At 34.2% G+C, this 27,969-nt stretch overlaps 5 protein-coding genes across 8 annotated transcripts; 1 reads left to right on the top strand and 4 right to left on the bottom strand.

Annotated features, from left to right (window-relative positions):
- Positions 1 to 7,000: 7,000 nt before the first annotated feature.
- Positions 7,001 to 11,523, top strand: LOC142529264 (protein DETOXIFICATION 44, chloroplastic-like). Its single transcript, XM_075634743.1, has 6 exons — positions 7,001 to 7,323; positions 9,456 to 9,802; positions 9,914 to 9,985; positions 10,107 to 10,223; positions 10,481 to 10,624; positions 11,105 to 11,523. The coding sequence occupies exons 2-6, from the start codon at positions 9,674 to 9,676 to the stop codon at positions 11,114 to 11,116; spliced, it is 474 nt and encodes a 157-aa protein (XP_075490858.1). The 5' UTR covers positions 7,001 to 7,323; positions 9,456 to 9,673; the 3' UTR covers positions 11,117 to 11,523.
- A 550-nt stretch (positions 11,524 to 12,073) lies between these two features.
- LOC142529791 (putative leucine-rich repeat receptor-like protein kinase IMK3) lies at positions 12,074 to 15,307 on the bottom strand. Its single transcript, XM_075635431.1, is given in 3 exon segments — positions 12,074 to 12,383; positions 12,385 to 12,899; positions 12,987 to 15,307. Coding segments are annotated over 3 exon segments (2,442 nt in total). The 5' UTR covers positions 14,833 to 15,307; the 3' UTR covers positions 12,074 to 12,302.
- A 95-nt stretch (positions 15,308 to 15,402) lies between these two features.
- Positions 15,403 to 17,364, bottom strand: LOC142528753 (PRA1 family protein B4-like). 2 transcript variants are annotated; one of them, XM_075633896.1, is made up of 2 exons: positions 16,598 to 17,360; positions 15,403 to 15,678 (listed from the first exon to the last, which is right to left on the bottom strand). In XM_075633896.1, the coding sequence occupies exon 1, from the start codon at positions 17,269 to 17,271 to the stop codon at positions 16,615 to 16,617; it is 657 nt and encodes a 218-aa protein (XP_075490011.1). In that variant the 5' UTR covers positions 17,272 to 17,360; the 3' UTR covers positions 15,403 to 15,678; positions 16,598 to 16,614. The 2 variants fall into 2 exon arrangements, with proteins under 2 accessions (XP_075490011.1, XP_075490012.1); XM_075633897.1 differs by lacking the exon at positions 15,403 to 15,678 and adding an exon at positions 15,704 to 15,808 and having other exon boundaries at positions 16,598 to 17,364.
- Positions 17,365 to 17,987: 623 nt separating this feature from the next.
- Positions 17,988 to 19,780, bottom strand: LOC142528754 (uncharacterized). Of its 3 annotated transcripts, none has more exons than XR_012815729.1 (4): positions 19,564 to 19,780; positions 18,483 to 18,683; positions 18,286 to 18,395; positions 17,988 to 18,168 (listed from the first exon to the last, which is right to left on the bottom strand). XR_012815729.1 is itself a non-coding variant. In XM_075633898.1 (4 exons), exons 1-3 carry the CDS (start codon positions 19,672 to 19,674, stop codon positions 18,342 to 18,344), a joined length of 366 nt encoding a protein of 121 aa, XP_075490013.1. In that variant the 5' UTR covers positions 19,675 to 19,780; the 3' UTR covers positions 17,988 to 18,168; positions 18,302 to 18,341. The 3 variants fall into 3 exon arrangements, 2 of the variants coding, with proteins under 2 accessions (XP_075490013.1, XP_075490014.1); XM_075633898.1 differs by having other exon boundaries at positions 18,302 to 18,395; XM_075633899.1 differs by lacking the exon at positions 18,286 to 18,395.
- Positions 19,781 to 21,678: 1,898 nt separating this feature from the next.
- Positions 21,679 to 25,193, bottom strand: LOC142528953 (uncharacterized). The gene is made up of 2 exons (XM_075634259.1): positions 24,958 to 25,193; positions 21,679 to 22,011 (listed from the first exon to the last, which is right to left on the bottom strand). The coding sequence occupies exons 1-2, from the start codon at positions 25,066 to 25,068 to the stop codon at positions 21,784 to 21,786; spliced, it is 339 nt and encodes a 112-aa protein (XP_075490374.1). The 5' UTR covers positions 25,069 to 25,193; the 3' UTR covers positions 21,679 to 21,783.
- Between the last annotated feature and the right edge of the window lie 2,776 nt (positions 25,194 to 27,969).

Here is a 27,969-nt window from a genome sequence, read left to right as displayed (position 1 = left end):
TATTGTGAACATCGATATGGTTGATCAGTCTCACAAATAAAGATTCGTGATACCGTCTCACAAGAGACCTACTTTCATTTAAGACGGTATCCGATTGGTAGAGCCCAATTGTTTGAGAAACCTATTATTAAAGCCAAACAAATCTAAATGATCTCGAATAAAAATATCATAAATGATTAATTTTTAGAAAATTGGATATTTATTTATGTATAAAATGTCTAAAAAAATAAAATATTTAAAATTTCCACAAAAAGATGGAAACTTTATCGATTACTGAACATAGGTCGTATCTGACTTGGATTTTATTGTTGAATGAAATCATGATCACTCGAAGACTTGGGAGTCAATTCTGTTGCCTAAAACTAGGACCTAGATAGGGGTACGAGCCTCTCAAATTTGTCTGGTCGTGTCCATGTTTTATTTTAGTTAGAAACACTTATTCAATTTTAAATAAATATTCATGCCATGAGATATTTATGTAATTTTTAATTTTTATTTTGGAGATACATATGTATTAATTTCACATAAAATTTTGGTGATCAACTAAGTATAACGATTAAAAGTTTGTTTTTCCTTGTAACCTCCGAGTATTTGGGATCTGAGTGAGCGTTGATCCGATGATTTGGGATCAAGCATTCGAGACGTCAAACGATTCAAGAACTTTCACTTTATTATATTCAAGAGTAATGCAATTCATTTCTCCGGGGAAAAAAGAAAAAGAAGATGACCAGTTAATTGTAAGATTTCGATGTTTAACATGAGATGACGGGGTATATTTTACTATTCTTGTATTAATTATAAGTTTTCATGTTAAGATATGAAAGGGACCAAAAGGACCAAAGATTTTGTGTTCATAAATCATAATTATCCCGAAGATTGGTGGGAAAAAGGGAAAGTTATAATGATGTAGCAAGAAAATAAAATTGACCTTGAACTCTAATTCAACCACACAAACAAATAAATACATGAGATTTGAGAAAATTACGACTCATAGAATTGCAATTTACAAAAAAACTAAATTAGTCTTCAATTTTCAAGAAACCCAAAAAGTAGTAGTCGGCAGAGGCCTTTACGACTGACACTAAATTAGTGAGTGACAAAAACTTGAGTGATAAGACATCACAGATCGTATTTTGTGAATATCAGTAGGGTTGACTCGTTGAAACTACTCTTAGTGAGGAACCTACTGATTAGAAAACACATCCTACATTTCAATGTCGTAACTGAAAAATATGAAAGAAAGTGTAATTCTCGATGCTTTAATTATGTACATCATATATACAAGAGAAGTTTCCAAAAATTACATGATACTCTTTAAAGTAATAAGTCATAGTTCTTTCAATATAATCAGCCTTTGACAGCACTAATTCTTCCACGATTTGAGAAGATAATACCCTTAAAACCTGGTTATGGAGGGTGCGAAACATCCAGTTCGATACGAAAAAATTAGTGAAAGAATCATTTGGCATAGACTTGGTAGAAAAATTTGCTGGTTGAGACGAAGAAGTAATATATCTAGTAACCAAAATCCTCGTTGCAACCTTTTCCCAGAAAAATAATCATTTTGGTTCGAGCGTGATAGTATTTAAGCACATATACGAAGAGCATAACATTATCAGAAAATAAACTAGCTAGGGTGGCCGAGGAAGAGAGACACCCCAATAATGAGACTAACCATGTTTGATTCTGTTGTGGTAAAAGAAACCAGATTTTTATTTCTCAAAATATACATTTTCCATAAGCCATTATGGGTATAAAAGAAAAAAAAACATAACAAAAAATAAATAACCCAAACATTAACTTTGAATAAGAAAATTACTCTCATAGAATTGCAATTTACAAAAAAATAATTATTAAAAATTAATTTGTGTGCACCAAAATCAAATCTTGTCAGACAGTGTTTGTAAAAACTTATTTTAAATGTTTTTCAATTTTTAAATATAATTTTCAAACATTTTATTGAGTAGATATTACGTAGCACTTAAATAAATTTAAGTAAAACTGACTTGTAAGTATAATTCCAGGCTTCTTGTAACTTTAAACTTAACCCATTTGAATTTAAAATATGAGATTTTGTATATATAGATTATAAAATCCAGTCAAAGATTTCCAAAGGAGGGAACTCTTCCTCGAGGGAACAAGTAATTGGCGACGACCATCTGCCGATCACCACGTTACTTTCCTGCTATAAATACTCCCCCATTTGCATTCATATCAACCCCAACCCTCTCTCGTTTTTTGAACAATATATACAAGTTATCAATATAATAAATATAATAATATTGATGCGGATTTCTGCTTGATTAAATTAGTATGGGGAACCCGCGAAGCTCAGGAGGGATAGCGCCTGATCCGACTATCATCTTGACCGGCGCTATCCATCTTGAGTTTCACGGTTTCTTCGTGCTGTCTTTGCTTCGAGATCTTGATGAATTTTTCATGCATACCAGAGGAAAAGGAAAGGTACTGGAGAAGGGCTGCACGCTCAATAATGATGCTCGATGTTTTATTTAATTTATTATTTCTGAGTTATGCCTTTTTCTTTTTCTTTTGTCCTTTTTTTGGGTATCTTAAAATCAACGAACGATGAGTTTCGATCCTGCCCTGAATTGGTATAGATTTACCCCGTTTTCCATGCAGGAATCAGAAGCAGTGGACTTCTTAAGAAATCTTAAAAAGAATTATATATTATATATATAGTAGACCTTTTTCATATGTACGAATGTAGGAAAATTTGGGAATCTGAACCCAATTTTTTTGTGAAAATTATATTTTTACAAAATTCATCAACTAAAATTTTATTTTAAAAAAAATCCATTTTAAAATTTTTTTTGTATATATAAAAAAACACACTGGGTGGTTAAAATGAAATATTTTCTGTCTGAATTACCCTTGCAAATTAAAGTAATCAATTATTTATTATAAATATAAGTTTTGATGAGAACTTAATTTAGATTAACAACTTTATGTTAAAGTGCACACAAATTGTGTAATCTGCATAGATCGATCAAAGATAATGAAGAACAATAAAGAGATGAACCGCTCTCTATCTCAGGAAAAATGAGAGAGTTTTTTTTTATTAAAGAAGAATGAATTACATTTCTCACAGTGTCCGTTTATATATGTACAAGAAGTGAGTGTTGGTCAACTAATTGACTAAGAAGCTAAAAGACTAATAATAGGATAATACATGACAGTGTGTAACATCTCCCCTCAAGCTTGGAGTATATTGAGCAAACCAAGCTTGGAGAGCAGAAAACGATGTTGATCAGAGCCCGACGCCTTAGTAAAAACATCTGCCGGTTGACAATGCGTAGAAACATGAGATGTAGCAATGACATGATCTCTAATTTTTTCGCGAATAAAGTGGCAATCAATCTCGATGTGTTTGGTTCGTTCATGGTACAATGGATTAGCAGTTATGTGAAGAGCAGGCTTATTGTCACAGTGAAGCATTGTAGGACTGTTAAAAGAGAGACCCATGTCAGTGAGGAGCCCTCGCAACCATACAATTTCACATGCACTGAAGGCCATTGATCTATATTCGGCTTCCGCCGAAGAACGAGAAACTGTACTCTGTTTCTTGGACTTCCATGAGATCGGGGATGTGCCAAGTGTAATAAGATAACCAGAAACAGATTTACGACTCATGGGACAGGATGCCCAGTCCGAATCGCAATAAGCATAGAGGCTAAAATCACAAGAAGCTGATAAGAGAATACCAGTTCCAGGAGACCCTTTCAGATAACCAATGATTCTTTCCGCGGCACGCATGTGAGAGGACTTCGGGGCCTGCATGAATTGACTTAAGTGTTGTACAGCAAAACAGATATCGGGGCGCGTAATTGTGAGATAAATGAGGCGTCCAATAAGCCGTTGAAAGACAGTAGGATCAGGGAGAAGAAGATCAGTGACAGAGGAAGGTTGCACTGGGGTGATACTTGCATCAAACTCAGAAGATGTTAATTTGAGGTGTTGTTCCATAGGAGTAGGAAAAGGCTTGCAACCAGCCATGCCAGTACCTGGGATCAATTCCAAGGCATATTTCCGTTGATTCAAACAGATACCTTGAGCAGAACGAGCAACTTCGAGGCCCAAAAAATACTTGAGAGGGCCAAGATCCTTGATAGCAAACTTAGAATGAAGATGAGATTTTAATTCTACAATAGACTCATGATCATCGCCAGAAATGACAATGTCATCCACATAAACCAAAAGAATGGTAATGTAAGGGGCGCGATGCTTGATAAACAGGGAGTGATCATGCACCGATTGTATAAAGCCATGTTGAATCGTCACAGAACAAAACTTTGAATTTCATTGTCTAGAAGCTTGCTTTAGTCCATATAAAGATTTCAATAACTTGCAAGCAAAATTCTTTGGCTGTCGTGCAACACCCGGAGGAATGGACATATAGATGTCCTCAGTGAGATCACCTCGCAAAAAAGCATTAGTGACATCCATTTGATACAAAGGCCATCGTTTTGCCGCAGCAATCGACAAAAGACATCTTACTGTGACAATTTTGGCAACAGGGGAAAAAGTGTCGTGATAGTCTATCCCATATTGTTGAGTATAGCCCTTCGCCACAAGCCGTGCTTTGAATTTGTTAACACTACCATCCGCATTATACTTGATTTTATAAACCCAACGACAACCAATAGGTTTTTTGTCCGGAGGAAGTGGCACAATGACCCAAGTTTTGTTGGCCTCAAGGACTTCAATCTCAGCAGTCATAGCCTTTTGCCATCTTGGATCAGAAGAAGCTTCTGTAAAAGAAGTTGGTTCGGACAAGTGAGAGATGGATGCAAGATATGATTGATGGGTTAGAGAAATATTTGTGTAGCCAAGGTAGTTGGATAAATCATAAGGTTTGTTGGAAGAAGATGATGTAGAAACAGCAGAACAAACAAAATCTTTGGTCCAAATGGGTGGTTTAGGCTGCTTGGATGACCGTCGAGGTTCTGGAAGAGGAGAGAGAAGGGGTGGTGAGCTAGGTAATGGGAAGGACACTGGAGGAGGTGGGACATCATCATCAGAGTTCATGCAGGTTGAAGACGGAAATGGAGTAGCAGGGGCAGTGGTGGCGGCAATCTTCATGGCTCTGCTCCAAATACCATAATTCTCCGGTCCAATCAGTGGATCGAGAACGAGAGAAACCCCTGGAGCATCAAATGGATGCAAATACAGAGGATCATTAAAGCTGAAATTTGAGGTTTGAGCTGCCATCTCACATGAACACAGATTCAATCGTTTCTACGCAGATGCATTTCCAACCATATCAATGCGGATCGATTGAAAAATTAATAGCTCTGATACCATGTTAAAGTGCACACAAATTGTGTAATCTGCATAGATCGATCAAAGATAATGAAGAACAATAAAGAGATGAACCGCTCTCTATCTCAGGAAAAATGAGAGAGTTTTTTTTATTAAAGAAGAATGAATTACATTTCTCACAGTGTCCGTTTATATATGTACAAGAAGTGAGTGTTGGTCAACTAATTGACTAAGAAGCTAAAAGACTAATAATAGGAGAATACATGACAGTGTGTAACACTTTAAATCTATCATTTTTTAAACAAAAGTCAACTTTATTTTTTCTGGGTTTATGGAGAGGAACATTTGAAATTACAATGTCTAGCTTTGAATTTAAAACATACTCATTTCTCTACAACTCCATTTATTTTGCAGTGATATTTACAACTGATGACAATAAATTTTATCAATCAGGAAATTTTAATAAATTTCACATGTGAGGAAAACGAATTGTTCAGTTCATGAATGCAAAGATTAGAATTGAGTTATCATAAAATGAGGTGTTGTCAAATTTCAATATGTTATTTTATTTTGATAATTTTAATTATTTTTTCGACGTGACATACATGAATAAATGTTAATGTGACGTTGATAAGATTGAAAGTTGATAATATAAAGTATTGACGAAGAAACGTAAGATTAAAAACACAATATTTACCTTGTTTTTCTATTTTTATTTTTTTGACGGCCATAACGACGATGAAGGCACGGTGATCGGTTACTTCCAACCGTATTACCGACTAATGTATGGACAGTAATTGGATATTTCATTATCTGAAATTGCACAGCCGTTAAAATTCAACAATATAGATTTATCCAGCTCCGCTTACACCAAGATCTATCCACCCAAGATTCTTTCTTCTGAAAAGATTCATCAATGGCATGTAATTCCATACACCATTGCCACGGCCATTTTCTCTTTTATTGCCACTTCAGTCTCAACCATTACAGTAGTTTTCCCGATCAAACCTTTTCACAGTACTAGTGTTTTACGAAATGCGCCTATCATTTTTCTTCTCGGTTTCTGAAAATCCAGAAGTTGCCAGCTACCAAAAGCTCCAATAACGTGGCGCGAAAGGAGAATTCTTGGTGACGGATAATCGGGACAGTGGGTGTGAGTGTGACGCGGATCCTGGTCCTGAACTGGATGATGTTTCTGGCGGTTCTGTTTCGAAGAGTGTTGGTGCTTTATTTTTCGTGTATTTCTGAAGTTTTGTTGGGATTTATAGATGCCGCATATGTTGGCCATTTGGGTCAAAAAAAATGTCAAAAAAATCGTGGATTAACAAATGGTTGTTTCTTGTTTTGGTAATTAATTACATAGGATTAACAATTCATCTGAAAATGTGTTGCTTAAAGTCGTGACAGATGTGAGCTAGAGATTGTTTGCATTTGAAACTCTATGGAAGGATCTGATATTATTCATTTTCAGTGTTAGATTATCCAACAAACTTGATAACGAGATTTATAGAGCATTTTGTCTTGAGCATGAGTGTCACGCCCCTATCCAAAACCGTGTCATCGGCAATATTCTAAAACATGTTTTGCTTCATATTTTCAAGATTTTATGATTTTAAATCATAAACGTGTTTATTCATTTTTTATGTAAAAAAAATGAGTAATTTCAAGAAGTGAGTGACTGAAAATGGGAAGCAAGAATGCTTGAAAATTTGAATTTTTATTTGCTGGGTCGATCTAAGCCAAAAATTTCTTGTCCTCGCTGGAATTAATGCCAGTGTTGATTTTTATACTTATCAGAATTCTGTAGCTTTTGATGGGGTATTTATATAGGCGAAATCAGAGGCATTAACCTCAGATATTACCCTCTCATTTGTGCCTCATTACTGCCATAATTTGTTTGATAATATCCTTGACATCAGCATTACTCGGGGGATTTATCGTCCAGAAACAAGTCATTTTGCTGTTAATCTGTGATCAGAAAGAATCCTTGTCAAAGCAAGAATTTTGGGGAACACTTACTGTTTTTAAATTAAAACTTAGCAAGTAGTTGAAAAATGATCCCATTGTTTGAGTAGATGTCCTGTAAGCCAACTGTTGGTTGGAGAATTTATTGATTCGAGTGTAATAAACAATCTTTATTTTAATATAATTTATTTTTTAATGGTTTCGTTTTACTTTATCTGTATAGACATGCAAGCAGCATAGATAAAGTCCTTGATTATGCTTTAATACAAATGAATCGTAATTCGATGTTGAAACTCATTTGTAAGCACTGCATATTCTAAATTCTTTCCTAGTCGATTCAGCCGCCTAAAACATGGATAAAGGTCACTTGAGCTCGAGACTAGCATCTGTGATGTAGTGTACTGCGTTTCTTGGTAAGGGCATAGAGATGTCCAAACATACAGATGGGTAGTCATATGATGATTATACTGAACAACCCTCCCTCGGACTTTCCAAGTGGTTATCATTCATCGAGGGGATAAGTCCGTGGTTATGATTGTACATCATTAATCCTTACGACCCGGGACAACACTGAGGCTCTATATGCTAGGGCTGTGCTTTGACTCGTTTACCGACTCCAGGAGAGTCATCAGGTGGCGAGATTGTGTACAATTGCGACACATGTAGGAGCCAGTGATCCTATGTGATCTGACGAAATAATGAGTGCATGGAATCTCTGGCCAGAGTACGAAATGTACATTAGAGAAGGAGTTCTCTAGTTGTACATGCGATGCCACTATTTATTCTCAAAGATGTGTCACATAGTTATCGAATTAATATGCAACCCTCGATGAACCAATGGTTGCAGATTCGATCGGGATAAATGAGATGAAGGGACCGTACTGTACGTTAATCATAATCGACTGGTTCTTGCAGGTACTATCAGTGATACCTAGGGAATCATGGGGCGATGCTACTAGACGCTCTTACCATGATTCGATGGGTTTAATCGGAAATAGTTTCTAACATTCTCATGATCAAATGTTGGTGCATGGAATGGGGCAAATTAGGGTAAGCTCGAATAAAGGAATTGTCCTGAATCACAAAGAGTTGTGAACCCACGGCTAGCTGTATCCCTGAACCATTGAGGGTCACACAAGTACTGGTTTACTTGTTCCCGTTGAGATAATAAATTCAATGAGTTGAATTTATAAGAAATAAGTTTGATATGATCAATCGATAAGCTTATAAATACAGTTTATAAAAGCTTATAGAAATTTTGAGAGCATGACTGCTAAGACAGTCAAAAGAATCACACATGCCTTATTTAGATTTTGGTGATCTCGAAATTAAAGTGTGCATCATAATAACAAATAATTTGAAATTGTCACATCGATGATGTTGAATCGTCGATCGAAATTATGATGATGTTAATATAATGGGAGCATGGGTCATGGGCTTGTAATAGTATAAGCCCATCATACTAATTTATTAAAGTTCAAATGGACTTTAATAATTAAATTGTATTTTAATTGAATTAAAATATAGCCCATTAAGTTTTTATAAAATATGATATTGATTTATGTAATATGAAAATATTCATGATACCATGATTTAAAAACTTACACACAAAGAAAATAATATTGGATGATTTGTTCTGTGATATTCTCGTGAGTCAAGGATTCAATTGAGATTCATTACTTAATTGATTTGATTAATTAAGGAAATGACAATTAGTTAATTAAATTAATAATATATTTGTTACTTTAATTAATTAATTGTGGAGATCACCGAAGCTTCAAAAAGGGGAATAAGGATTTTGATTCTATATAGAAAAGAAGCCATCCGAAAGTTTTGTTTAAGAAAAACCTTTTCGGCTCTTCCAATTGGCAAGAAAAAAGTTTTTCTCTCAAAAGGTTTTTTGAACCATTTTGATTTCTTGATCTCAAAATACAAAATCTTCTACACTTTCTAGTGCGAGCTAGAAGAGGAACAATTATTCCAGTCGTGGACCTGATTCGGAGATCGAAGAAAGTTCGAAGGGATTTACAACAAGAGCTACGTCCGCTAATACCGGAGTAGTTGGTGCAAAGTGAATATTCACTAAATATATATTTTAAACATCTTATGTATGTTTAATTCACGTAAACCATACGAGTGTCCAAAAGAATTATTTTGTTTTTCAAAAATAAAATAAAAATTTTAAACTTCCGCTGCGTTTGGGCACGTAGAAAACCAAAATACAACACCCATAATGTCCGGGTATGTCAAATACAGTAGGACTGTTGGTCTGAAACCATACTTAATCATCCTTCTCACTGCTGTGGCTAAAGAGACATTTTGAGTGGCATGAAACGGTCAAATATATGAGCCAAAGTCAGTTGTCGACATTTCTTTTTAATTTCATTTCCCAGGTGCTCTCCTGACAGGAAGAACTATAGCAGTTCTTATGACTACAACATTAGCTACATCCATAGCTGCGCATGTAGGTCCCATACGAATGGCTGTGCATCAGATTTGTTTTCAAGTTTGGTTGGCCTTATCTTTGTTGAGTGATGGTTTAGCACTTGTAGGGCTGGTAAAAACGTGAGATTTTTTGGAGGTAATAAAACATATGCAGGCAACACCTCTGGAGTTACTTTGGAGGAGAATTAAGCTATCCCCAAAATTCTCTCATTTCGTTTTACAGGCTCTACTTGCTAGTGACTATTCTCAAGGGAACTATGGTCTGGTACGGCAACTGGTTTACAAAGTGCTGCAGGTATAAACGATCTGATTCTTAACCTTCTATAACTTTTTGTGCATTTTAAATATATATTCCACGTTGATAGACTCAAATGGTTACCTTACTGAATGTTTTACACATTTGATGATTTAATCAGGTTGGTTTGATCATGGGCCTAGCTTTGGCTGTGATTTTGTTCATTGGATTCGGTGCTCTTTCTAGCTTATTTAGTCCAGACTCAGAAGTTTTTGGAATAGCCAGATCGGGAACCTCGGTAAGAATAACTTAATTCAGCCGGAATTCTTCCTGAATTTGGCTGAAGCACAGGAGATGGTACTGATTGCTCGAAGAGGATCAAATACAGGATTCTAATACAGTTATATCTCTTGAATCCTGTGTATCAGGGATACAGTGCCATTGTTTTACTGAAACATGTTTGATCACTTATATTTGTGTTGTAATTTGTTGCTGAATCTCAGCCTATGAATGCCATTGCTTTTGTTCTTGATGGGCTTTATTATGGGGTTTCAGACTTTGGATTTGCTGCATCTCTTTTCTGGTCCGACTGATCTCTTCAGTTTTCATATTGATGACTGTTCCTCTGTTTGGTCTCACTGGTGTCTGGAGTGGGTTGTTTCTATTTATGACTTTCCGTGTATTCGGTGGTATTTTCAGGTAAAAATGACTATAAAAAAATTCTCTTGGACATGTGACTTTTTGGGGTATAAACAAATGGAATCGAGTTAAATATTACTTTTTTTTTTTTAATTCTAAAATTGTTTTAGGTGACCAGAAATTCGAATACTGAACTATATGGGGCTTGAGTTTGGCTCGATTGGTGTCTGAGTTCAAGCTACATTCGTTTAATTGAATTTAATTATCTATCTCTACCAAATGAAGGCTCTAATGATAGTTCAAGCTTGTGAGTTCATTTAGTAAAAATATATCCTAGAGGATTAATGATTCATAAGCCATCAAACAAAAAAGTTCAGGCTCAAAAATATAATGAACATGTATCAGCTCAAGCTAGAATTTGATAATTTCAAGTTCAGACTGAATGACATAATTGTAAATTTGATTAATTTCTTACTTTCTTTTACTTATATTCATGCTTCTTAACTTTGTGCAATGCCACTAAATGGTTGTTAATTTCAGGCTAAGCTCTAGAACCGGACCATGGAGATTGCTCTGGACAGATAATGAAAAAGACAACACTTGAGTTCTTTAGCTCATTTCAAGATCCTCGCGGTTTCTGGTTTTATGCATAAACACCACCAGAGTTTTTTTCTTTGGGTGGCTTTCGAACACAAAAATTTGTTTTACGGCACTCTCAGTGGTTTATATCGAGGTGCACCAACTTGTTATACCCGAGAGAAGACCAATATCTAAATGCAAGCCATACCTTCATTTTCATTGGCCTTGATCGAACGGTTTGCCTTCTACAGGGAACAAATCAACATAATATTCCCACCTCCGCTTTTAAGTTTGATTTGTCAAGTTCGAAAATTTAGTTTTTTTGTATTGTTCAGGTCTTGTAAACTGGTTTAGTTATGCAATGCAAATTCCAATTTCCATTCAAGCGTGCACTTCATTATTGCAAAGTTTAGTTTGAGTAATTTCATATGGTTACGCAGAAAACAAGTGAAGGAAAATTTTGAACAACACGAGTTAGGGCATTTGGATGTGAGGATTTCAAATCCAAGTTTTAAATCCATCCCACTTGTATTTCAAGTTTCAAAAAATATACAGTTATGTGAAATGCTTCTCTGAAATCCCTTCCTTCTGCTACAAAACAGAACACTTTTTCGCCCCTAAAGAAAACTGTCAATCAATGGAGGTTAATATACCAGCTAACACCAGGTAATGGTGGAGGATCAAGTCCCTAGCGATTTAACAGCAAGCTTCAAGAATATCATTCTCAAAACTTAATATGTTACAGAATTGAGCTGCAAAATCTCATTGTGCGCCTTTATGCTTCCGGAGGATCTATGGAAATGACAAGAGGAACTGATCGAGCAACAAAGAAGTAAAAAAATATATCAAATAAATAAATAATCAATACATCAATCATTTAATTTAAATAAAAAATATTTACATTTCATAATTTCTAACAGAACATCTACTATATAAATATATATTGTCATTCTCACAAGTATTTAGCTAGAACAAATTACATGAGCAAAAGAATTCCAATACAACCTCATATACATACATACATAGAGTGACTATTGAAAAAAGATCCATTATTGTAATTTCAAGGCAAAATTATTAACACCAAAGAATAAAATAATATAGTAAACACTTCAATTCTCAAAATTTACTCAACTTTTGTCTCACTGCCGCTGTATCACCATCAGAAAGCTGGTAGAATAACATCGGTGTCCATTTCAGGCTTTATCTCCTCCAGTTTCTGTAGAACTTGATGAGCCTCAGTCAGGCCGGGCTGTGGGCGAGGGGTCGACACAATGGAGGGCTAATTTCAAAGTACTCAACAATTCATCGCTTATATTCGGCGCATCCCTCATAAGCTCCACATCGAAAACTTCATTAGTCCATTCATCTTTAACTGTTGATGCCACCCACTGAGGCAGATCGAGCCCATCTGTGGCCTCGCTTGGGGATTTCCCTGTTAAGAGCTCCAATAATATCACCCCGAGGCTAAAAACGTCGGTCTTTGTGGTGGCATTCTTGATCTCGGAAAGCTCTGGTGCACGATATCCCATTGTGCCTGCTGTGGCTACAATATTCATGTTGGCAGCACCAGTCATTAGTCGAGAGAGGCCAACATCTGCTATTTCAGGATTGTTTTGCTCATCAAGAAGAACATTGCTTGAGGTAAGATTGCCGTGTACTATATCTTGTTCGGTGTGGAGATAGTGAAGTCCTTGGGTTACGCCAATGGCTATTGCCATTCTTTTTGGCCATTGAATGTTGGTTTCTGGCCCTCTAGCTGCATGCAACGAATGAAAATGTGATGGTTAGCGAACGAAAACAAAAGTTTAGTTGCATAAATAATGGTTCGGGCGAGTAAACTAACCATGGAGAAAGGAAGCAAGGCTTCCATTAGGCATATAATCATAGACAAGAAGCTTTTCCCCTTTAGGTCCAAGATAATAAGCTCTAAGGGCCAAGATATTTGGGTGTCGAATCTTTCCAAGCTCTGAAACCTCGCTTTCAAATTCACTCTGTGGCTTAGTGATCTTCTCTCTGAGCCTTTTTACAGCAACTACATTATTGTCCTCCAATGTTGCCTTGTATGCTGTTCCATAACTGCTCTTTCCCATCATCTCTGCAGTAGCACACAACAAATCATCAGCTGTAAATACAAAAGGCCCATCAAAATGTACTAATTTTCCTCCTGTTTCGCCTCCAGATTCGGCTATATTCCCTGCTGCTGGAGTTGCCTTTGCCAGAACACCACCTGGTTTAATATTTCTTGAAGCTGCTTTCTTTCTGATCAAGCAGCACATCAAAGTACAGCACAGAATTAGTAGGACAATTAGAAGAGCTCCAGCAGATATGAGAATTATGTCCTTTGAGCTCAATTTTCGGCGATGTTTTTCGGGTGAAGGCAGATTTTCGGGTTGGGGAGAAGGACATGGAGTCGAGCCACTGTATCCACACAGCTGAATATTGCCCATAAACGAGCTCGAACTAAATCTACTTGCAAGAACAGATGGGACGGTTCCCGAAAGATTATTGTACGAAACATTGAACGAATCAAGATTGGGTAAATTCACCAAGGAAGTTGGGATTTCCATTGAGAGATTATTGCGAGAAAGATCAAGAAAGGTAAGAGTGATGATGTTACCAATGGTCCCTGGGATTTGCCCTTTGAGCTTGTTGTTACTCAAGTTCAGAACAGAAAGATTCCTTAAATTTTCGACTGATTCTGGGATATGGCTATCTAAATTGTTGTTTTCCAGATTTATGGTTACAAGAGAAGAGAGATTGGTGAGCCTCGAAGGAAAGTTTCCTGTGATTGCGTTGTTTGATAAATCCATGGAATTTAGCTTCAAGAGATTACTAAACTCTTCGGGTATGTTCCCATTGATTAGGTTGTAACTTAAATTCAAAGACTGAAGGTTATAAGAATGGTTATTATTTTTTCTGTTCCAAGAATCAGGGATAGAACCAGAAAGATGGTTATTTTGAAGGGCAAGGAAAGTTAAAGAAGGGTTCTGAGAAAGTGTTGATGGAATAGAACCAGAAAGGCCATTAAAGCTCAGATTAAGCCTATACAACCTTGTGGAATTTGCAAGACTCGGAGGAATCGTACCAATGAGCTGATTATTACTAAGATCAAGAGTTTGTAAAACCAAACAGTTACCAATTGATGGAGGGATCGAACCCGAAAGCCGGTTATTGAAAAGATAAATCCCTCTTAGATTGGGAAGGAAACCGAGGGACGTTGGCACCGGACCAACAATAAAGTTGTCGTGGAGGCTGAGTCGTCGGAGAGCCTGAAGTTGCCCAATTTTTTCTGAGATTCGGCCGCCTAATACCTTCCATGGAAGCTGGATAGCTATAACTTGACCATTAACACACTTGATGCCAGTCCATTCACCAGAACAAGCACCGTTACTGGTGTCATTCCAGCTCTTTAAAACCCCTTTCGAATCGACCAGTTCATGCTTTATGGCCTGGAGAGCTTGATAATCTGCTTGCGTCACAATCACCCCGTCCCATTTCTCACCCGAAACGAACCCCAGACCAGAATTTAGCACAAGAAAAATGTAGAGCAGGAGGTGGGGTTTCCTCCATTTTTCTATCTCGGTATCCGAATCAGCCCTGCTCCGACCAGTATTTCCATTAATCAGACAGCCTGAAAACCCATCTGAACCATTCCGACATCGAAATGGCACCTGAATTCGAACACCCATGAACTAGCAACTAGTTCAAATTAGTTTAATGAAAAAATGGGAAAGAAAATCGAGTACATGCAAGCTCCGATTTTTGTTTTATTAGGCAGATTTATTTTTCACGAAGGGTGAAGGAGGGAATCTAGGATATTGTTCAAGAAGAAAAGATTGGATTTTTTTTAGAGTGGGGAGTTAGAATAAATGGTTTCAAGTTTAATACATCTCAACGGCTAGTTTTATACTGGTAAATGTTTTGGGTCACAGACAACATTTATAGAATTTTGGAAATCCCCAATAATACTGATAACGACTATATTCTTGTAGTTTTCTACTCAACCGTTGCAATCACATTGACTTTTCTCACTACTCTTTTTCGCTCGTTACAATTTTGTGATGCCAGTTTTAATTTTGATAAAAACAATTTTTTGAATTCATTATTTTATTTGTAAAGAATTTGTTTCCGCACCATATGTTATATATATTTCCTATATTTAAGAAAACATACGTCGCTTATGTGGATTCGAGCTGGTCAAGCAATTTGGATCAAACAACATTTTTATATATAACCATATATTTTTGAGTAGGTGACGACGAGTCAATCCTATCGATATTCACATTAAAAAATAATACTCTATCAAATCTATGTTTCAGCTTTACACAAATGACAAAACAGTGTTTACATAAAGGAAAAAAAGAAGAAAAACTAAGCGAGTTGCAAATTTTACAATTCAAACTGAAAGGAAATGTATCTAGCATTTAGTGTAGTTGTATTGGAAATACAGAACAAAGAAAGCCAACTCAAAATTTGTTGTTTCACGTACATTTTTTAAAGACTTCACATCAATTTGTTGACAACATGAGCGGTTCCTGCATTCAAATTACAAACATGCGATCGATTATTCACCCAGTAATGGCAAAAATACACCCAACCTTTTTAATGAAAAAGTAGGACCACCAACATTCAACTTGAAAGTGATCTGCGTTGTGCAAAAGATAACTGTACAATTACAAATTTTTCGGTCAAAAATCTGAAAAATATACCGACTGAATTTGCATTTTTCCTGCAGCATATACATAGAAGATACAGGGTAAATAAGCTGGAATATAATAAAGATACAAAAACAGGTAATGAGCATATAAACCCCAATAAAATCCATTTATGAGTTAAATTAATAGATGAACTGGCCATCAATAAGATTTGTGTGGCACACGTCGACTTTTATTCACATATTCATGAAATTATCTAGAAATTACAGTTACTGAATTCAAATGTACTGGTTGAATGTAATAAAAAGATCAATATGTTTATATTCTTTCTCATGTAATAATTAATTTGAGTGACAAATATTACTTTCTATATTAAAAATATCATTTTTTATCGGAAGCATAGACCAGATCGACATGTCTTACGGATATAGACATGTAAGACTATTACACAAAAAACCCACTCAAAAATAAATAAGAGTAAGATGCCGAATGCATATCATTAGTTTTGTAAATTAAGCTACAATCACAACAAAGTTGACAATCAAGAACCAGATGCAAAAATAAAACAGACCATGATAAAAGAACGTGCATCAGCATATAAAGTTATATGTCAAGCATCCACGGCAATGCACTTTAAGAAATTACCAAACACAGTCCCAATCAACAAAAGAATATGTCGCGTGAATCAGTCGATAAGATTAATTTTCAAAATTTCTTATGTCGCGTGAATCTTTCAATATTTCAATCAACAAATTAAAGATATTAACACCCTTAATTAGGTAATAAATCCATTCATTACCGTCATAAGAACGATGCTCAAACCCTTGCGGCCACCTGAGTCTGAGTAATCGCAGCATTGGCCCCGGGGAAGAAAGAAAGGAATCCAGAAGCACCCGTGCTCTGCTCCTGCTCGTCAAGGAAAAGATCTTCGGGAACCCTAAAAGCACCGTGCGCGCAAACAATCGCAACACCAACCATAAGAGCCGACACCAAAACAGATCCGACGCTAGTGAGGAAGATCACAACGACGGTGGAGATGACCAAGAAGAGAAGAGTCTCGCGATCCGAAAATTGGCGGCCGAAGACGACGAGCGGAGGATCAGAGGACTGGCGGAAGAGGTAGAGGAACATCCACGCGGCGAGGAGGCCCGCTAGGAGGATAAGAGAAAAAGGGTTTGTTAAAAGGGAGATGGCGAGCACGGCGGTAACAACGGTGAGGTAATTGATGCGAAAATATTGATAATTCTTGCGGATTCGGAGGGTTGCTTCGGATATGGATTCAGGCTTGGAGAAGGCGGATCGGTCGACAAGTTCCGGCCAGGGGCGACGATTGGAAAGGCCGGATCGGACGGTTTCAGAGATCCCAGCAAATAACATGCGAACGGCTGATGAGGATTGCTGACCGTCGGCTGTAGTGGCGGTGGATTGCTGGGGATTGGAGATGGGTAGGATTGCAGGAGAGGAATTCGCCATGCTTTTGGGTTGGAGAGTTGATTTTCTTCAGACGAAACAAAGATTACGAGGCGAACGCAACGCGGTTGAAATCTCTATATATTGTATTTATTTGGTAAACAAAAATTATACCCATTAAATAATAACGAATGATAATAATAAATACTTCTTTTACAATAAAAACAAATTAGCAATTACTTAATGATAATTAGTAATACTTAGTAAACGTAATATCAATTTTAAAATAAAATATCATCTTAATACATTTTTTTGTGTGAAATTCTTATTTGGTGGCACGTGCTGTCCTGCTTAGAATATAGTCGGTGAATTCTTCTTTTTTTTAAGCCAAACAAACAAACAAACAAAGCTCATATATATCAAACCACCACGAATGAAAACAATGTACGAATATTTGTTAAAGTATATCATTCATGAGTAAAATAGTCATGTCTACATCTATGAAACGTAGCACGTAAACTAATCATCATATCCAAACAAAGTATATGGATTTGAAAACCATATTTCGACAACCTCAACCCAAATGCACACTCTAGGAGAATGGAGAACGGCCAATAATTGGATAGTTCAGATGTTGTCATGTTTTGGAACAGCATTAATACCAGAAATATGCATGAGAATAAATTAGCAAACTAAAATAGGCAGTAGCATTCGTCCATACCATAGATGAAGACTCATTAATATTCCCCGAAACCATGCAAAACCAAGTAAAAGTATCATGTCGATGAAGGGCCATTCGATACAAGGTAAACAGATGACGAGCATAACCACCCGAAGCTGTCCAAGATGGTTAATCAGAATTCGGATACATATTATTCAGTGCATCAAAGTTTCTGAAGGGGTGAAAAATCACACAAAATAAACCTAGAAGGTCGACCCATTCCACCCAAAGTTGGAGCCCTGCAAAAAGCAAACAGATATCAACGAGTGCGACAACATGACAATATATGGAGTCGATTTTTTAAGACAATATAAACAATTATTTATATGCAATTACAAACACTAGCAAACCAGTACTTGATATCACAATTACATGGACGATCTGATCAATAGTGAAAGTTCATTCACATGATTTAGTACTGGTGTAAAGCATGCAGACATTGTGCATTTTCTTGGCTCTGACTGGCCTAAACAAGCAGCAAGAATGCAATGAGAAGACCCAAGAGCAAATCCAAGCACATTCAAAAAACAACTTAAAGGGTTGACTTCCTTGCCTTTGTATCATCAAATTTGAGGTAGAATCGTGACTTCGAGACAGACAACTTGGTCTCCAGTATGTTGGCAATAGCACCACTCAGCTTTTTGTTCACATCGGGGTTGAGACCTCCGATAGAAACCAGCTCTCCATAGGCAGCAGGCTGTTCTGTCCCTCCAAACGCTATCGGTACAGATCCCTTCAACACAATCATCACATACTGCAAAGAAGAAGGTTGGATTCCTTATCGTGCCAAGAAAAGAATAGATAAAATTTCTTTACGTAGAATAAAAAATGTATTCTACTTTCAAGCAATTCACATGATTCAACAAGTAATATATTTCATGATCAAGGCCGTAAGGCTCTTTGTAATAGCAATCCTAAAATCGGAGCAAGGATCGAAACATTAAATTACGAATCAAGGAAAGTGTAAACTGTAAAGTAGATTCAAGTTATAGTTATCCCGTCAATATTAAGTCATCAACTCAAGTCCAGCACATCTTCTTATATGGTTGACACTTAAAAGCACCAACATAGAATAAACCTCAGACTCATGAATACGAACATGGTTCCCAAATTTTGTGATTGCAACATTTGAATTTGGGAGTAGTCTTTTCATAGTGCACCAACTTAACAGAAAAGGAAAGCATTACCACGTTCAAATTGCAGTGTCAACTTTGACACTATAACAAACACCATACCGTTTACAGAGAACAATTCCTCGTCCTAGCTACTAATTCATGTTTGGGCTCCAGCTAAAGACCTCCACTCACATTAGGTTTCTACTTCACAGATGACCCAAAGAACATTAACAAGCAGACCCGTATAATTAATAATCCAACATGCCAGGAAATTCTACAGCTTTTATAGGCAAGGAACCACAAATCTGCCACAAATTTTCAGAATGTCATGACGCATTACGTCAGTTGCTTAAAGGTGAAGCATAAGGCTGTGGAAAAAAATAAAACAAGAAAATAAACAGATGGAATCCAATAAAAAATAAAAAAACAAAGAAAATTCCTCAGTAGAAACTTGAGATGAAAATTGATTACAATTCAGTTAACCATTGGAAACCAAAAAAAAAAAAAAAAGATACAGACAGCCTCGGGTTTTCCGATGATCTTGGCTACAGTGGAGGTTGCTTCAGAGAGGATGGTGGAGGTGTCCACGCCATCCAGGCTCACGTTAGTCGACAGGTTCAAACACGGCATCGTCTATAAACCCTATCTCGCAGCCGCAGGCTCCCTCCCTTCTCCCGCAGTTTCTTATCTACTGTGCTGTCGGAGTCGACCAAAAATAATAATTTTTATTATGAAATTTTGACTTGCATTTGCACTTTTGGTCCTTTTATTTCACGAGCTAACTACTCATCGCCTTATATTTTACTGTTGTTTTAAAAAATATTAGTATTTACTCGTGCGGTGTACAGAATGTTATTATGTAATTAGTTATTAAAATCAATAAATATTAATGATTGCACAAAATTATTGCTGTAATATAAAGAATATATTTGAATTTTAAATATTATCATAAAATATTATTATATCAAAAATGTTTATATAATTTTAAATAGCAATCGAATGAGGATAACAATCTTATGTTATTATCGTGGCTTCTTTATATTTGTCGAGTGGAACTGTTACAAATAAATAAATATAAAAAGATAATTAAAAAGCTTATATTATTTTGTCTATCAAAATTTTTAAAAAATAAAAAATATTTTCAAAAAATCGAAAGTTTTGTTATTTATTAGATGAATAAATTTTGATTAAAATTTTTAAAACATGTTAAAACTACTAACATTAAAGTTCCAATTAAGATAACAACAGCAACGATACTAATATCAATTTACAACATTCAATATAACAAAATTTCATGACGAAAAACTTTTAAAAAATTGAAACATGATATTATATAAAATATTTTTTATTTTATTTAATATGTTAAACACTAGTGAGAACTAAATATGTGAAAGTAACGCAAAACTCAAAACTATAACAAAAATTAAATGAAAACGTAATTTATATTTCAACAGACATCATATTCAAATTTGAATTTTAAAAAGAAATTGAAAATATATAAAAATAACATAAAAATTAAAAATTCGTAATCGAAATTAAATTAAGTGATATAACAAGTATAGACACTTAAATATAAATTATATTTTCATGAGACATCATATTCAAATTTGAATGTTAAAAATAAATTGAATATATTTTACATTTAATTATATATTTATTCCTATTTGTTTTCAAATATTTTACAAGATAGATGAACATATTAATTTGAAATTTTTTTGTTATATATTTTTTGAAAATTGAGGTATATGATTACCTACATTTACAAGTATAAGAGTAGGCCGTCCAATTTTCTATCATAAGCTACAAATGGATTTTCAGACAATCTATTATAATATAGAGAGGTCTACTTCTAAATTTCAAACTCAATTTAACATCTCAATACTTAATTCAAATAAGAAAGAGTAGGTCTTTGTGAGACGGGCTCACGAATCTTTATCTGTGAGACGGTCTCACGAAACTCTATCGATATTCACGATAAAAAGTAATACTCTTAGCATAAAAAGTAATAATTTTTCATGAATGACCCAAATAAGATATATGTCTCACAAAATACGATCCGTGAGACCGTCTCACACAAATTTTTGCCAACAACAAGAGAAAAGGCATGGTTGTCACAACTCTACCATGATTTTAGAACCGACAAAAAATCAATTACTTTCAGAATTATAGTTCAATTTAACAAATATTCTAAGACATGCCCGAAAAGAGAAAATTGGATATGTCTCTTAAATAAAATAATAAAAAAATGTAATCTCACTATCATATACATGAACTTCTGATTGTCGTTTGTCCAAACATGTTAGTTCAATTACAAATAATTAATTATAACATTTTCTACCTTAATTAATATGATTAAGCGTGCAAACTTCGAGTAATGAACATAAGCTGATTTTAATCGACATCAAACTGCATTGGTGTGCGATAATAAATCAGACAACCTAAATTTTATATTATAAATGCTGTACATTGCCTAGTGTGGAGTGTATCTTATTTGAAACGAGCCTGGTCAGATAAGAAATTCATCTCACAAATTTGATCCATAAGACGGTCTCATAAGATTTTTGTCAATGTGTCGAGACTTGAGATTAGCAAATGCACATAGAGTATTAAGTATGAGCAAAAAACCGATCGAAGAACGTACTACAATGTAACAGAACTTGTGTAATGAAGTAGGGATAAAATTTTATTGAATCAAACACAGAAAAAGTGCAGGCAGAGCGGAATAATTGAAAAAGTGGGTCACAATTTAGAGGTATTTTGGGTACTTTTTACGTTAAAAACCTTGAGAACAAATCGAGTCTTGGGAATGGAAAGTGTATTTTGTAAAATGGAACCAATTGTAGCAATGAGCTTTCTTTTAACTTGAGAGTCGACGCCACTCATGGATATGATTTCAGCCAGTGCTGCGGGTTCTTTGTTCCCTCCAAAGGTCAGTGCTACCGATCCTTTCATCAGAATCATCACAAACTGGACATCATTCATACATGCACATATCATTTTAGATAATATATTTAAAAGAAAAACGTTAATAAAATATATAGTGAAAATTGCAAAATCCGTAATGTATGTTTGATGATCTTTTTACTGTTTTAGTTCTCTGTTGTCGAAATTGGATATTTTTATATATTTGTATTTTGTTGTAAACAAATACAATTTGATTATACAGAAAATCAAGATTATAAATATACGAGAATATAAAATATTAAAGACAAAATTTTGAGTCTGGCTCCAAAACGTTGCATGCCAATTCAAATGTATTGATGTTTGTTTGGTTTTGTATTCCCAAAATTTATTTTTATTCCTCGAAGCAAAAAACAAAATAACATCATGCTATTGTCAATTATTTTCTTTATATCAAAACATTGCATTATATTTTAAAATTTTATGATATCTTACTTGTTATCTTCAAAAATATAAAACAAAAACTTATGTGAGACGGTCTCATGGATCATATTTCATGAGACAGATATCTTATTTGGGTCATCAATGAAAAATTATTACTATTTATGCTAAGAATATTATTTTTAATTGTGAATATCGGTAATGTTGAACCGTCTTACAGATAAAGATTCGCGAGACCGTATCACAAAATACCTACTCAAAATATAAATGCAAATATTGGCAAAAACTTGTGTGACGGGTCGTATTTTTTGATACATATATCTTATTTGGGTCATCCATGAAAGAATATAATTTTTTATGCTAAGAGTATTACTATTACTTTTTATTATGAATATCGATAGAGTTGACCCGTCTCATAGATAAAGATTCGTGAGACCGTGTCACAAAATACCTGTTCTATCATTTTTACATCAAAAGTTAAAAAACTTGCAACTTCTATAGACATACACACACAATCATAAACCCGAAAAATAAATTCTTATTGGATCTCACTAATAAACACATCAATCTACATTTTTTTTTAATCATCTTCATTTATAATCTAAAGTTATATAATATAATATCATAAGTATATATTCATTTTAATTAATTTAGTAATGAAATATATTAACTGATATTTTTATGTTTAGAAAAATTAATAAGAACCGTAGAAACACTTGGTAAAACTTAGATATCATCAACTATAATATGTAACTATTTAAGATAGCTTCCTGAGTCGATGGTTTCACTATAATGTTATATTTGATTTTATTAGTTAATGAATTTAAATGTGTAGTGACTTACAATTTAAAACTAAGTTATACAATTACATATTTCTTTAACCTATTTACATTGTTATTACATTTGATAAATATTTTAGGATTATTTTTCAATAGATAACAGTGTTAAGATAATAATAGTATCGTATATAAGATTTATAGTTGAGCTATAATGTAAGTATACTATAAGTGTTTGAATAAAAATAGTATTATACACATAATCTACGTCTACGTGCACATGTACCTATATCAGAAGTGTTAAGTACGCCGACTTTCAAGTAACTAATCGTGTAAATATATGTAAGGTAAAATAGAAGAAGCTAAGTGACTTTTTATATACTATTTGAAATAAGTTGAACTATATATAATTTATGATAAATATTGTGACAATTTGTGATACGGATATCTTATTTGTATCAATCAAAAAAAATATTATTTTTTATGCTAATAATATTACTTTTTATTTTGAATATCAGTATGGTTAAAGCGTCTCATAGAGAAAGATTCGTGAGATCGGTCTCACAAAATAACTAGTCATATAACAAAGATAAATATTGTGCTTTTTTGCATTTACTTCTCCTCAATTTGATATTTATCTCACTCGCATGTTATGATATTTGTAATCAATAAAAAATGTATGTTTCAAATAAAATAAATATACGTGGCAATTGAAAAAAAACCAAAAAAATGTTGTATTCCATGTAGAAATTAAACGAACAGGCGAAAGATGCACACGATATTACTATTTTTTTAAAGCCGATCAAGTAATACTAATTAGTTAATACGAAATTGTTTCAATTTATAAAATTTGTGTAGATTTTTTTTCCATGTAGAATGTGAAGTGATTTGAAGATATTTTTAATAAATATTAGATAAAATTCAGGATCTGGTCAAATCCTCCTTATTCCCCGCCATGATAGAACATGAAAGTTGTTTTTTTTATTAAATAAAATAAATTATAAAGTATAAAAGTGGGGTACACTATTTATTGATTATAAATTCTTGCATTAACTAGTTGGAGGAGAGTTGCTTGTAAACTTGTGGTCCTGGTGCTCCATTATTTTCCTTGTCTGGGTCAATGGTAATATGAACACAAGTGGACCCTTGAATAAATAATAGAGGAGTCCGAACATATCACTCCTTGTGTTTTATTTTTATCATAAATATTTCTATAACCTCGGGCAAAGAATGGTAATATATATATTATATTATTAAGTTTAAATTTAAGTTTGAGATATTTAAATTAATTAATTTTTGGTATTTTTAATAATTATATATATATATGTTAATAAAGTACTAAAATTTTGACAAAAAATAAAAGAAAGTAAAGGAAAACCTAGCTAGAGTTCGAATTTAAGTTTAAGTTTCCACTTATAATTAGCACGTACGTACGAAGAAGAAAACCTAAATTATAATCATTATCCATCTCATTAGAAAGACAAACGATAGCGAGTTTGAACAACGGAGTAAATCTCGTGTTTGGATTGAAGTAATTGATTTTGAAAAACGTGATTGGATAAGTTAGATTTCCGTAACTATGATATTTTACCATTTTGAAATGTCTCCAAAATTTTGCAGAGACGGGTGAATCTACTGTTTCATTCCTAAAGTTGTTCACTTTCACCATCGATTTTCAGTCGGAGAAGCCGAAATGAAGCCATTGTTGTTCATGCTTCTGGTTAAACGACTTCCACCTCAAATCAAGCATATTCAAACTGGAATTCATATAAACAAGAGCAAAAAAATCACTTACGTTTTCGGGTTTTCCGACGATCTGAGAGACGGCTTTCGCGAGCTCGGAGAAGATGGAATCAGTGTCGACCCCATCAAGATTCACGTTTGTGGAAATATCAAGACAAGGCATCTCTTCTTCTTCTTTTTCGTCTTGGACCTTATTTCTTTTCGCAATTTGCCAATTTTTCCTAAGAAGGGGACGATGGGTTTTAGTATTTTAGGACCATCAATTGTTGAGGCAACTAATATTTATAGATTGGACAAGTTGTGTCAATATCGTTGGTCATTTGGCCCATTCAACAACGTGGCCATTCAATTGAGGTTGCTTATTATTCGAGAGAGTGTATTTTTTTTCTTGTAAACTCGGTCAAATAAGATTTCTTGAATTGTTCTAATAGTTAATAGTTTCAAGTCTTGCTTGAACATCAGTTTCTATATATATAATCGGACCTTGAATACAACTCATATTTATTTTCTTTTATTCACTCATTTCTCAAATTACAAATTGAATCAAATTTTTCTCAAAAAGAAACCGACCTTACCCCAATATATGGCCAAGATTATTAAACTCGAGCTAGGGAATTGTATGGTGGCCGTGAACTTCCCAGAAAGAAAGCAGTTTACCATTAATTTAACAATCTTCTATCCAATCTACCATTAATTTCATTTGGACCGGCAATTCGATAAGAAGTGTCCCGTTCAAGCACATTTGTTTTTGTTTCAAGAGTGGGTGGACAGAGATTTGGTCTTCATTTTGGATAAATAAATTATATATAATCAATCATCTCGTTGATTCATAAAAAAAGATTTAAGTATAGAATTCATAAATATCATTTATTTAAGAGAAAATTCCCCATTTATTTAAAAAGGGTTGATTTTGCATTGCTTCAACTCTATAATAGGTTTTTTTGCTTTGTACAATGTAATACTTTTTTCCTAATGTGTATTTGTTTGAATGTTTATAAATTATTACTTTGTAATGAATCTTACTCTTCTACCTACAAATGGGATTATTCTTTTGTCGGTCTAGTATTGAATTATAATTTAATTTATATAATCTTTTAATTATGGTTAATTTTACTAATATAATCTCGAAAAGTGTGAGAAATTGTAAAATTGATCTTTATGTTGGTCTTATTGTAATTTTGACCCATTAAATAGTCGATATCAATCTTAATAATCAAATATATTTTCCCATTTTATTTTCTCTTTTGCTCGCCTCCCTTTCACAAACGAAATAATAAATCGAAGAAAAAACTTTATAGTACATTATACGTAATTGTATAAGATATTATGTTAATGAATTTATCAGTATTCTAAGTGTTGGAAATTTGAATCAAAATTATCTCATGAATTGGGAGTGTCTTTTGGCTCTCCACATTCTTGAGTTAGTTGTAGCTCATTATTGTGGAAGTGTCTTTTGACTCTCCACATTCTTGAGTTAATTGAAGAGTTTTGCCTCTTCATATTCTTGAATTAATGAAAAGATTAATTGAGTTAATTAATCTTGCATGACTCTTGGTATGCATTTTGGAGCTTATAAATAGTGTGTTCATTTCCTCATTTCAAACATATGAAAATCTTATCTCTTTCAAGTATTCTCTTGCATTTCATATTGTTAGCTTTTCATTTGGCCTCCGTTAAATCTCGATGATAGAGTAAATGTACGTTTTCAGTTCGTCGTAGTAGTGTCTCGTGCTAAGTCACTGGTGGTTGTTCCGTTATATCCTGAGAAACAGACGTCCAAGACGATCCTCGAAACACATACAGGAGGGGACAAATATGTTTTAAGTACAATGTACTTCGTACAGGCCTCGGTTTGATTTACTTTAAGATTTGATCTACTATGTTTTCTTCACCATTTAATTCATTGGTTTTTACGAAAGATACTGTACTTTATCGTTCGATATATCGTGGAACACTACGTAGGTATGACCAGTTAAATATTTTAAAAGAAAATGTGAAACTAGTTTCAAAACTTTTAAAAGCTCTATAGCAAAAAAAAAATTCAACAAACGAACACGGAAGAATCCTAAACAAGAGAGGCGATGTGAGGTTTCAAAACGATAATCGAAGATTAAAAACAGCAGTCTGCCAAGTTTGACACAAACAAAAGGCTCAACTAATTTCTCTTTGTAATGCAATGTGTTTTCAGAAGCTTCTTTTTTCTTATAATGTAAAAAAAAAAATGTCAGTTAAGGAAATTACTATATACTCATTCTCAACCTCCAGAGGAATTTGTTTCTGCTATATATGGTGTACGTCATCTATTTACTTTGTGTTTCTATCATCAAAATAGTCAACATAGCATTAGAAAGGAGGTGAGTTTGTCACAGATTTGGCCCTAACCAAACTCAAGTGTGGTATTTGTCCACCGACTTCGTTCTTGCTGAGTGCTATCAAAACAACTTCAGAGAGTAGAGCTGTCGATTCAGGTTGGGCACGTCCACCTCTGCCTAACCCGCTAACAAATTTAAATGGTTTGTGTTGAAATATTCCTGACCTATTTAAAGGTGTGTCTCCACATGCTATCCCGTGCAAGTGGCGGGCTTTGGCAGACAAACCTGCGGTGTTTCGGGTTAGCCCCCTTGTTGAGATTTTCCTAGTATATTTGTGGTGAAAGTTGTTAATATTTTTTACTAATTATTTTAAAATTTTAAAAATGCGAAATAAATGATTAATAATTTTATTAAGATGCTTTATAAATTTTTATTTGTTAAATAATAAATTCAATTATTTAAATATATTATATTTTTTTAGCGTTGGCTTAGTGGGTCGACCTGTCTTCGGTTGGGCTTAGTTGAGGATTTCTCAACCCGCCGGGAGACGGATCGGCATGCACATGTTTAAGTCTTGTCCACAATGTTTTAGGTTTTTTCGCACAAAACTTAGAACTTTCATATTTTTCTCAGCTATTTAAAAAAAAAAGAACTAGTTTCAAAACTTCAAAAATATATCCATAACCAAAAATCCAATAAACAAACATGTTAAAAAATGATTGGAATTTTCAACAGAGAGGCAATGCAAGGTT

The sequence above is a fragment of the Primulina tabacum genome, chromosome 16 (assembly GCF_025594145.1).
Source record: "Primulina tabacum isolate GXHZ01 chromosome 16, ASM2559414v2, whole genome shotgun sequence".
NCBI classification, from domain to species: Eukaryota; Viridiplantae; Streptophyta; class Magnoliopsida; order Lamiales; family Gesneriaceae; genus Primulina; species Primulina tabacum.
Note: the sequence above shows the minus strand (reverse complement) of the source record. Positions and strands in the feature narration are given on the sequence as shown.